Consider the following 13,412-nt stretch of genomic DNA (forward strand, 5'->3'; position numbering starts at 1 on the left):
TTAAGACACCTATGTTTTAATGATAGCGAGCTGGGATCTACCATTTTCACTCGGGTAATGGTTATGTTTATCTTTCTGTGACCTGTTTTGTTTAATGAATAGATGGTAATTATTACAAAGTCTGGAAATGTTCATACTATACTAGTTTATGTCATTTTAATTTTTTGGTTAAAAAATATAATCAATAATTGTGGAAATTATGTAGTCATAATGGTTGACCCCCCTATATAATGGACGATGACAAGACTTGGGTTGCATGAACTTGGTATGAACTTATAAGTAGATAAACAGCTCAATAGGTACATATTAAAAATCACTGTTTGGTTGCAAAATTTGCACCAAGAGATTCATATGTAAAACATGTTACCTACAATACAACTAAATACAGTACAATCGGAATCAAAACATATTAAAAACTACAGTACAATCGGAATCAAAACATATTAAAAACTACAGTACAATCGGAATTAAAACATGTTAAACTACAAAACAACTAAACTAAATATCACAATCGGTATTAAAAAATCTTAAATACTACAGTACAATCGATATTAAAATATCCTAATACTACATTACAATCGGTTAAATTACCTACACTCTATAATATTGTGAAATATGTAAAAGAATGTTGGCAAAAGCATTCTAATCGGCCCAATCCTATCGGTAGATAAATCATATTTTTTATTTGCAAAGGATAAATCCCAACAACATGGATTTGAACCCAAGAACCTGGCATCGGTAGACAAGCATAATTGAAGATTCATTGACATAATTATATGTTTTTTGTTTGTTTTACCTGATACGTTTACATTTAATGCTAAATGTAAAACGAATTGTAGATACAGAAACAAAAGGGTAACAGATTCATTGACATAATTATATGTTTATTTGTTTTACTGATTACCTGATACATTTACATTTAAAATGAAACGAATGAAGATACAAAAAAAAAATGGTAACAGATTCATTAACGTAATTATATGTTTATTTGTTTTACTGATTACCTGATACATTTACATTTAGTAGTGTAGTAGTAGTAGTGTTGACTAAAGCTTAAATGGGTGGACATGTTGATCATATAGTTAGAAGTTAAATACAAGGCTGTAGGCCTACTGCTTGAGGAAACATTTAAAAACGTGTTTAAAACGTTTTAGAAAAACCAAACCTAAAAACATGCAATGTCAAACATTTCGAGTACCTTTAACAAACGATCTGTGTTTTCTGGGAACAAAATGGTACAGATTCATTGATAAAAAATTATAATGTTTATTTGTTTTACTGATTACCTAATAATCAGTATGTGATAGATCTTATTAAATGTACTACTGTCATCTTTGTTAAATATGTACTACTGTGTTATCGTTAGATAAATTATATTTTTTTATTTGTAACTGAAAAAAAACCTAATTTCTTTATACTTTCTGTATCTATAAATCCGTAAAAATATTCAATATCCACCTTAGGGAATCCACCTAATATCCATATTAAGGAAGGATACATAAATATTATATAGAAATAAAGAGCCATAATATACTGTATTAACTTGAAAACTGAAATTAGGTGCAGGGCGTAGGTGTTTTTCCTTTGTTGCCGAAACATAATGCACTAAACAAAAGAACAAAAGCAGCAGTATTTTAACACATTAACACACTCAATTAATAAATGGGACACCCCTATTTTCCCATCTTTTTATAATGGTATAGTCCATACAAGTCGAGGTGGCCGAAAACGGCACCTGATCCAAAAGTCCCAAACCAGCTACTACTACGAACAGGAATATTATTGCAATTGCTTTACCGTCCATCTTCAATCTAGTATGTGACTACTGCAGAACGTGCCTTGATATGAGTGGTGGAATCTTGAGTGTCATCCGTCGACCGATTGATTAGGAATAAATAGTAATTTCCAAAATCTATAAGTAGCCTTTTGTACAGACGTACTGTGGTTGAATATTCGACCATGCTCGACCTACCAATTTGGTATATTTCATATACAGAGGGGTTTTAATAACGAGAGAACGAACGAGCACAAAAGCGAGCAAGATGAAAGCCTGAACAAAAAGACAAGGCCTACAAATTAAAACACCACAAATATGTATTTAATATCATATAGCTTCGAATTTACAAGTTTAAGAAACTATCAGAGTGTTAAAAATATAACGATATAGGTACTGTAATGATTTGTATTCGTTCCAAGATGGTAAGAGGCGTTCAGAATGTTGTGATGATACTGCTCTGTGTTCTTTGGCCGCCGCAGCCGAAACGATCAACAACAACAAGGTCTAGGCCTAGTAGTAGTAGGCCTAGTCGTGTGGGCATTGTCAGTGGTAAAATACCACTTTTATTAACTGAGCAAATGAGAAGATCGGGATTGAGTTGGGCTTTAATTTTACTAATTTTACTTGGATTTGCTTTTCCGTCAGTCTCATGTACATATGACTCGTACGCAAGTAATCGGAATAATGAGAAAAACGTTAATGTAACATATATTGAGGAAGTTCAAAAAGTGAACAAAACTCATATTATTCAATCTGCTAAATATCTTATACCACCAAATCTTCCAAAGCATGTGTTTGGTATTCTTATACAACCGAGTGAAAAAAAAGGTTGTAAAAATGAAGATTATTACAAAAATGGAAAGTTAAAATTACCACCAAATAATGAACAGTGGATTGCTTTAGTTACGGACGGAAAATGTCCTAACTCCCAGAATAGTAACAACATCAAAAACTTTGAAGTAAAAAGTGCGGTAGCGCAAGCGCTGAACGCATCCGCTTTGTTAGTATACGGTTCTCAAAGCTTCCACAACAATCGTCAAAGTATCAGTAAGTTTTAACTTTTTTTGTTCATGACACTTTTTAAACCATTCATCATTCACTAATCAATTGCCAACAACATCTTCCATTTAATATCAACATTATCTTACATCATCAAGTCTATCAACATCATCTTACATCATCAAGTCTATCAACATCATCTTACATCATCAAGTCTATCAACATCATCTTACATCATCAAGTCTATCAACATCATCTTATGCACTTGTCAATTGTATGACCCACTATACGACCCCCGGGAGACGTGCGTCATGGGTGCGTCATTTACAAATAATTACTGACGCAGGGGTGCGTCAAAAAACCTAGATGGTACGTCACATCAATGAACAAGGTGTGTCAATGTCCGTCACTTACTTTACCACCCACCATATCATAAACAACATGGTAACAGTGCGTCAAAATGGGTGCGTCATGGTCACCTAAAGGTAAGTCACATTTTTGACGCACGGGTGCGTCATGGTATTCAATGGTATGACGCACATCGGACAAATGACGCACCTCTCCCGGGGGTCGTATAGTGGGTCATACAATTGACAAGTGCATTACATCATCAAGTCTATCAACATCATCTTACATCATCAAGTCTATCAACATCATCATACATCATTAAGTCTATCAACATCATCTTACATCATCAAGTCTATCAACATCATCATACATCATCAAGTCTATCAACATCATCTTACATCATCAAGTCTATCAACATCATCTTACATCATCAAGTCTATCAACATCATCTTACATCATCAAGTCTATCAACATCATCATACATCATCAAGTCTATCAACATTATCTTACATCATTAAGTCTATCAACATCATCTAGTCTATCAACATCATCTTACATCATCAAGTATATCAACATCATCAAGTCTATCAACATCATCTTACATCATCAAGTCTATCAACATCATCTTACATCATCAAGTCTATCAACATCATCTTACATCATCAAGTCTATCAACATCATCTTACATCATCAAGTCTATCAACATCATCTTACATCATCAAGTCTATCAACATCATCTTACATCATCAAGTCTATCAACATCATCTTACATCATCAAGTCTATCAACATCATCTTACATCATCAAGTCTATCAACATCATCTTACATCATCAAGTCTCTCAACATCATCTTACATCACCACGTCTATCAACATCATCTTACATCGTCAAGTCTATCAACATCATCTTACATCATCAAGTCTATCAACATCATCTTACATCATCAAGTCTATCAACATCATCTTACATAATCAAGTCTATCAACATCATCTTACATCATCAAGTCTCTCAACATCATCTTACATCACCACGTCTATCAACATCATCAAGTCTATCAACATCATCTTACATCATCAAGTCTATCAACATCATCTTACATCATCAAGTCTATCAACATCATCTTACATAATCAAGTCTATCAACATCATCTTACATCATCAAGTCTATCAACATCATCTTACATCATTAAGTCTATCAACATCATCTTATATCATCAAGTCTATCAACATCATATTACATAATCAAGTCTATCAACATCATCTTACATCATCAAGTCTATCAACATCATCTAGTCTATCAACATCATCTTACATCATCAAGTCTATCAACATCATCTTACATCATCAAGTCTATCAACATCATCAAGTCTATCAACATCATCTTACTATACAAACCTCCAAATAATTATAGATAATGTAATGATCTATCAATTCAGATATCATAGAGACATGAGGTTTGTTTAGAAACATAATTATCAACTTTAATTTCAGATTTGCAAATTCCAGTAATTCAATTATCGAAGAGTGAGGGTGAGGTGATTTCTAAAAAAATTTCTGAAGATGATAAGAGGATATGGGTTGATTTGCAGCCGTCATTGAATTCTAAAGTTGCAACTCCAATACGAAAGTCTTCAGTATTATTTGTGTCTATTTCTTTTATTGTTTTGATGGTCATATCGTTAGCTTGGCTTGTGTTTTATTATGTACAGAGATTCCGATTTGCACAAGCTAGAGACAGGACACAGGTATGCAACTTTCATTTATGTTACAGATATAGATAAGGCAGAACTAGATTTTTGTTGGAGGGTGATCAGGTCTATCATTTATACATGCATATTGCGATTCGGAAAAAAAAAAAAATCTCTCAACAACATTTAAGTCTACTAGATTTTAAACCAGATTAATAATTAAATAGAAAGCCACTCCGAGAGTGCATACCTCCGTCTACTGTAAAATTCTCCTACATAAGATTTCTCCGGGAAAAAATATATATATATTATTTGTGTGTGTCTTAATGCTGTTTGTGATTTAGGCTAATTTCACTACAAGCATGTGTATGCGAGTTTGGTGTAATGGTTATGTAACAAGCCTTTCAATTAACAATAGCTTCAGTTAACTAACAATAGAACAGCAACGCAAAAATCAAACGAGTGAATTTGAAAAGAAATAGGTTTTTTAAACTACTCGCATCAATAAAGGTGCACATTAAATCAAATTATGTTTTAAAATTACAAATCACAAATTGTAACTCTTGCCTCTTGTACAAAAATGAAGTTTTTTGGACAAGTAGTTCTCGAGAAAATGCAATTTCAGTTTACTTGTTACTTTAAGACTGCTCGCCGGCTTTTGAAAAATTCTGTCCTATCTTTTAACACTAGCAGGTCTGAAAAATATACTAAAAAGTGGTCCAGAATTGGGACCATGGTCCCAAATAGTCCCAAAATTTAATGGAATGGTCCTTGACCACATATCTAACTGTATATTCATTTTGGTAAAGATCTTGTAATTGCTTTTTGAGTAATCCTGCTAACAAACAAACATACAAACAGACAGACAGACAGACAAACAGACAGACAAACAAACACACACGATCGATTACATATACCTCCTTGGCGGAGGTAAATAAGTACATGAGATCAACAAATACACACTAAAATATTAGATTTTAATTTAACTTGTTGACAAATGTCAATGGACACCATCCCAGATCTATGCACACAAGAACATGCTAAAGATGTATAGAACATTGCTGTTCATCTAAGTGAAACCAGCTCAATACACCACAATCTATTAACTTCTTATCAAATATTTGTGAAAACACCAAACCTCAAAACATAATCCACATATTTTAAGAGGCACTATATGTCAACAAATAAGTATTAGTCCTCTCTCCATGACGGTTGTCACATAATGCTTTGTATTATTTTTTATTGTATTTATATGTTTCATATGGACAGTTTGTCTGAAATAAAGTTGAATTGAATTGAATTGAATTGAAAATGTTAAGAACTGTCTTTTCACACTCAAAATCATTCAAATCAAAGAGTAGTAATCTTAAGCTCTGTCTACACTATCAAACTTGATGTGACAAAAACATGTGATGTGCCCATATATGGACATTGATGATGTCATATCACTACCATATTTAAGCATATCACTACCATATATGGGTACATCACACTTTTTTGTTACATAATAGTTTGATAGTGTAGACAGAGCTTTAGATTCCATTGTCAATCTGCTGAATATGCCCTTGATTCATCTATAGAGGGCAGCAGAGTTAGACTGGCTTTATCCTTTTTTCTGTAATAAACCATTCCATTATTTATGCCAGTAAAAAGTTTACAAATAAGGGTATTTTAAATTTACATTAAAAAGATTTTTATGATTAGATCATATTATTGAAATATTTATCACTACCCTGATAATAGTATGTTCCAATCCAAGTCAAGGTTTAGTGTTTTAGACAATCAGTTGATTCAATGTTACAGTGTTGAAAGGAAATATTGTCTATTGATTATACTAGGATGTTCCAATTCTATTCCAATTCACTTCCTTTTGTGAGCTTACTTTGAGATTGTTTAAAACAGAATATATTATTTACAAGCTGTGTGTCTGCTGTTAGATACTGTACTGTAGTCATAATTCACTAAAAAATCAAAAGAAGGTGTTGTTACGGATGATGAGTTGCTATACATTAGAAACCACTATCAAAAGCAGATAAAATGTGTCGGACTTGTGAATTGATTTATTCTGTGTTTTGGTTTTTTAAACAGAAACGTCTTGGAAGGGCAGCGAGGAAAGCGATTGCGAAGTTGCCGTCAAAGTCTGTCAAAGAATGTGACCTGGTAGGTTTGTTTGTTTTTTGTTAACTCAGGGCTTAACATTCACCCTAGCAAATTAGCAATGTGCTAAGTAGCTAGTGGAACATTTCAGAACTAATGTTTGCTTTTGAAAATTAATAGTTAGTTGTTTTTAGATTAGCAAAGGTAGTCTCTACATACAATGCTTAAAGCGTGATCTGCTAAATCTGTTTACATTCAAGTTTTTGTAGAATTAATTAATTACCATTGTTTATAATAAAACCAATTTGCTTTCTTGATGGAAGTAGGTGGTTACTCATTTTGCTTGTTTTTTAAATATAACTAACTAGCAAAGGTTTGCTAGTGGATAAAAAAGGAAATGTTTAACACTGTATTTCAAGTAATATATTATAGGCAATTGTACTGTATTACTATCATGTCATACTGTACATAGATTAGTTGTACAATTCTTTATTATTGATATACATATGCTGCTTTTGTGAGATTAAATCAAAAACCGGGCTGTGTAATTATATAGACTGTATTGATATTAAATATTTAATATAAAAACATTAATTTTAAATTGGAACCGTTTTTAATTAGACTACCGTTCATATTGTTGTGAATAACAATTTGCATGGCAGTGTGTTCAACTTTGCCACTTGTGTATGGCCAACTTTTGACCTTGGTGTCCTTATGTGCTTCCTAAACTGAATATTAATTTTGTTGTCTAGCTCAATTTTATTACCAGCCTTTTTTAATGAAGGGTGCCTTCCTTCTAATTATAGATTAGATAAAGCATGGAGCTATAAAATATCCTCCATGGATAAAGTATTATTTCTTGGGATTCAATTTTTTATCAAGTTAAATCTTCATCTTGGATTGTTTAGGTATTCCTTGTACTGATTTTGTACTAGCCTACAGTATCTTTAAATTAAAACCTTCCATTTTTCTCAACATGTTTCTCTGCATACCATTTTTTCAATGCATTTCTGTTTTTTCTTTGCAATCCTTTTTTCTCCAGATTCTTTTTTCTCTGCAATCTTTTTTCTATGTATTTCTGGTTTTTCTCTGCAATCTTTTTTCTATGTATTTCTGGTTTTTCTCTGCAATCTTTTTTCTATGTATTTCTGGTTTTTCTCTGCATACCTTTTTTTCTATTACGAGATAAGCCTAAGCCTCTAAAGCTTGGTTTCCACATGGAGTAAAGAATAATTATTATAAATTATTCTTTACTCCATGGTTTCCACTAGTACACAACATAAGGATGTACACACAAACTAAAAGTTGACCAATGACAAGCGACAGTTTAGATTATAATCCAGTGCTTGTGATTGGTCAAAACAGTGCTTGTGATTGGTCAAAACACATGCATTGTGTTTACGTCCTTGCGTTGAATCCTAGTGGGAACCAAGCTTAATGTTGTATGTTATACCAGAAATGATATACTTTCTAGTTTAAGTCTTATTTATTTTAAAGGCCAGAACTCGATTGGTCTTTTGTCTTGTAGTAATGATTTTTTTTATTTGAGAAATAAAAAAAGCCAATAAAAGATTATTAACGACAACTGTGCATTAAAGTATGATGATTAAATTTGTTTTTCTTCAGGACTTTGATTATGAGAATTGTCCAGTTTGCCTTGAGAGTTACAGGACAAATGACAATCTAAGGATTTTACCATGCAAGTAAGTGACATTATGATTCGCTTCATTACTCATTTTCAAGGAGTTGACCAATGACAAGTTCAAATCACTTGTGATTGGTCAAATCACATTGCATTATGTCTTTGTGTGTTGCATCTGTAGTTGGATTGGAATCAAGCATTACAAGACACCAAATGTATAGCCAAAGGCTAAAAAAATTAGGACAAACTATGTACTAACAAATGTACTCATTTCTTTTTGCATTCTTTGGATTAATAAACAAACTGATATGCCCTTTGACAACCCTTTGTAGTATACAATATTAGAAATATGTGCTGTATAGCACCCTCTTATTAAATCAGTGACAATTCCTTGTTTGACCATAAAGTATCAAGCATTTTCCTTCCAATGTTTAACGTCTGAAGGTAACCAAAACAAACTTTAAAAGAGGTTGATAAAATGTAGCTTTTGCGGAACACCTTGTTACCCACCAATATGGTGTGATAATGATGTTAACAAAGTTTATTATATTACTTGTGTATCTTTCAAGCACTTATTAAATTACCTCTTTTTTTTTCAATTTTGTCTAGACATTATTTCCATAAACATTGTGTTGATCAATGGCTGATAGAACATCGGACTTGTCCAATGTGTAAACTCAATATTTTAAAAGCATTAGGTTATCAGGTATGAACAGTACTATTCATTTTGAAATGTTTAAATGCATAATTATAGTGTAGTATGCCAACATTATTATTTTGTCAGCTAATTTGGTTGAGGTCATACTGCTATGCGCTGAACCATAAAGGTCATATTGTGCACTGAACCGTGAAGGTCATAATGCTGTTCACTTAACCATGAATGTTTCTTTGATTAAAATTATCAAAGCAGGGAAGAGTGAATTCCCTGATCAAAATCTAAGTGTTATGAACCTACTGTCCTTCAAATTGGATGTTAAGCTGTAGGTCCTATGTCTGCCATGCAAAGGAAAGATACTGTATTCTTCTAGTTGAAGATTGCCCCAAGAGTGTCATCTGAGAGATGATATCTATACTCAATCCAATCTAACAACAGAAATAAAACACTTTTGGTTTTCCTTTTGTTTTCAGCCCGCTTCTAGGCCGAGTGAAGATACATTTGCAATAGAGATTGCTGAGCAGGCCGTCATGCCCATGTCTGACAGTAGTGGTATTTTAGTTGTTCATTTAGAGAGTATTCAGTTTAACCCTATATATAGTAGACGTCTTAGTTCATCTAGCTGCTCACATCTGATGGGTCAAGGAGACAGCTCAACCAATAGTAGCAGTCAAGATAGGTCACAAGATGAACAAGGTAATTGACATGGTTTACTGGTAGGCAGGAGGGGGGCCTGCCCTGTATTTTTTTTTTATTTATTTGTACTGGGTAACCTCTTCAGTCAAACACTAGTCTCCCAGAGGGCCCAGTTATGATCAGTGACTGTGTGTGTACTAGTACACTGGGGTAACTCCCTACTTGTCTCAAAAGATGTACTAGGTTCTTTAAAGTGCACATGAACTGGTTTATAGTCATTTAGGGCCTAATCCATGGATGAATTATGCACAGAATCCAGCTAAGCATATTGAGTCTGCCTGATAATAGTTGTCAATTAATTATTTCATCAAACACAATATTTTATATTATTATTTTGAGTGGACATATTTAAATTGTGACATGTCATTTTAAATTGGCATATATTTTTAAACAGGTTTTCAAGAGGTAATGGCAGTTGCTGAAATGCATCATGACGTTGAACCAATGGTTGAGGGCGGTGTTGTTTTGCCACCTGGGTCATCATTAGTATGACACCGTCATTTGTAGCAGATGAGGGCAGTATTATTTTGCCGGTCAACGTCAATAATTCACTTACCACCAAACATTTTTACTATAACATATCAGACGCTATATAATATGACATACTATAGTAATTGTAATGAAGTTTTGGAAAGATGGAGCATTGTTTAGCCACAGTCTCATCACTCGATTCTCAATAAGCTGTATCATAGGCAAATTGAATAAAACAGCATCTCATGTGTATCACATGTGTTGCCCATATCATGGAAGGTTACTGCAAGTTAATAGTTAGGTTAGGGTCTATGATACAGGTGGCACATGTGAAACACATCAAGGCTGTATCATGCTTTCTCCCTTCTACAGCTCCCCACCTCTCACCACCCCATCTCTGCCTATTCTTGTTTTACAAAGAAACATTCTTCTATATATAGTGTAGATTTAAAGTTAATTGACTGACATAATTTAACACTAATAGCTCTATTGAGTAAATGAAATAAAGAATCTTACCATAGAACTCCCATCAAAGTGTGCTCCACTTGTAGTGTTGCCTTGTTTGTTTCGTGGGTAATTATCCCTTAATAGAGATATGCCCTGTTGGGTTGGCTGTGTTAAAATAACTCATCCTCTTAATTTTTAAAAATGTTTCACAGGAGTGTTTCTACTACATTACAATCTTTTCACACTCAAAATCATTCAAATCAAAGAGTAGTAATCTTAAGCTATGTCTACACTTTCCAACTTTATGTGACAACAAATGTGATATGCCCATATATGGACATGATGATCATATCACTACAATATTTGGGCATATCACACTTTTTTGTCAAACTAGTTTTACAGTGTAGACAGCGCTTTAGATACTACACAAATGTATGGTTTAAAATATGTATAATAATACAGATTTAGTTTGATTTATGATATACACATATATTTGTATTATGTTATTAACTGGAAGTGATATTGTATTATGACTACTTATTAAAAATCAAATTATCTTTAAGCCAAATGAATGAAGAAAACAAGCTGATGGTGCTATAGGTAATTTGCTATAGGTACTTTGCTATAGGAAAATGTGTGTGTACTTGGTGCGAATGGAATGTTTAAGTTAGGGTGGGGCAAGTTAGTGCTGGTACGGACTTGTTATAGGGTGGTAGAATGGTATTTGGGAAATATTTAGTTCCCAGGACAAGCCAACAAAACATAGCTAATGTTATTGCCAGCTTGGGGTGAGTTAATAGAGTGACCCAGGCTGGCAAGTGCTGTGTAAGGTTTCCACAGGTCAAGCCAGGTCAAACACCGGATGATGATTAAAATAAAAAGGGCATTGTAGCTTGTTATGGCCATTATACTTTAAAATGCATTTAGTGCTCATATCATGATGGTATTATACTGGTCAAGGGTCAAAGGTTCTATATTATATCATATCAGTAGAATAATGTAAAATTGTAGATCAAAACTGAGTGAGTAGGTTGCTGACATTAGAGACAGAATTTACGTTAGGGCCTATGTATCATAGTTCGAAATTATTTTTATACCTTCCCTAACTAATGAATAATAATGAGCTAACTAATCAATATTAATGAGTTTGGCCTATATGAGTGATTTTGACAATATTAACCCTATAACTGCTATTGAATTAGAGTAGGATATGTACTCCTATATTATATACAAAAAAATCACTTTACTTTACACATATTACTTGCTTACCTCCTAAGGGATCGTATCAAAATTAACCTACTGCAGTTACTACTGGTTTATGAGGAGTAAACAGTAAAACAATAAGTATTATAAGGTTAAGAGTAAACAAAATATAGTCCCTGTACTGCAGTGACTGCAGTACAATAATGTTGACATGATTGCTAACTAATTACAGTTTGCCATGTATGATACAAAATAAACATCTGGTCTTGTTGTAAACCTCCCCTGTTGTGTTCAACTTTAGCTGCTATAATTATACTGAAAAACGGCAATCCCAGTTCACATTAGCTTAAGCTCTGTCTACACTATCAAACTGTATGTGAGAAAAAAATGTGATGTGCACAAATATAGACATGATGATGTCATATCACTACCATATTTGAGCATATCGCTACCATATTTGGGCACATCGCACTTTTGTAAAACTAGTTTAATAGTGTGTAGACAGAGCTTTATACATTCAAATTTCTTGTTCACAACCCCACACACTTAATAGTATATGTACTTTTAAACAAAATTCAATACGCCCCATTTATACCTCCCAAACTCCACCAAAAGTTTCAATTGACAATCGTTTTAGGCCGAATTCGAAAACCTCTCTTGCCATGTTTAAATTGTTGAAAGAATGCAAAATGTAATCGTTAGATAGATTTAATTAGTTACTAATTTATACAACAAATATGTTTATAGTTTTTAAATTGACTATATTTTAATTATTATTTAAGCTGTGGTATATACGACAATTCTTCCCAGGCCCCGTATGCGCCTGTTGCGTTTCACGGAAGACAGTGGCGCGTTCCGTGAAACGGCACAGGTGCGTTTTTCGTCGGTGCGCGCGCACGGAGAGTCAAAGCGTTACCAGCCGTCTACAAACGTATATGTATGTTTTACTACCGCGCGTTAATTTGTTGACATAGTCTAAGGTCAGTGGTGGAATGCAGTTAGGCTGTATATAAAATATTTTAGACAGTACAGTTTTGTGTAATGCTTGCATATAAATATAATTTGAAAGTAGCTTACAGAGAAACTGCTATAATGTGAACTAAAAAGAGCGTGGTTAAGTTAGTTAGTGTAAACATATCATACCTCACTAGTAATTAGTTTGTTGTGGGGGAAAATATTCTAAAATATGGAACGTCGTCTCTCAAATATCAATCTTCCGTTATCATTACAATGAATAAATACAACAAACTAATGCAAAGTAAACTTGAGTGTTTAGTAAATTTGTTTTCGTGTCCTTACTTAATTGCACAAAAGAAAGAACTTGTATTGCGTATGCGTACGCAGAAGCGCAATGACGCGTCTCAATGGTTACTATTCCATGGTAACCTTCG

At 33.3% G+C, this 13,412-nt stretch overlaps 1 protein-coding gene across 1 annotated transcript; it reads left to right on the plus strand.

Annotated features, from left to right (window-relative positions):
* Positions 1-1,956: 1,956 nt before the first annotated feature.
* Positions 1,957-13,279, plus strand: LOC144842213 (RING finger protein 150-like). Its single transcript, XM_078698622.1, has 7 exons — positions 1,957-2,824; positions 4,614-4,867; positions 6,899-6,970; positions 8,534-8,610; positions 9,159-9,255; positions 9,678-9,900; positions 10,295-13,279. The coding sequence occupies exons 1-7, from the start codon at positions 2,176-2,178 to the stop codon at positions 10,390-10,392; spliced, it is 1,470 nt and encodes a 489-aa protein (XP_078554748.1). The 5' UTR covers positions 1,957-2,175; the 3' UTR covers positions 10,393-13,279.
* The last annotated feature ends 133 nt before the right edge of the window (positions 13,280-13,412 follow it).

This window comes from Antedon bifida, chromosome 5 (assembly GCF_963402885.1).
Source record: "Antedon bifida chromosome 5, ecAntBifi1.1, whole genome shotgun sequence".
Taxonomy (NCBI): domain Eukaryota; kingdom Metazoa; phylum Echinodermata; class Crinoidea; order Comatulida; family Antedonidae; genus Antedon; species Antedon bifida.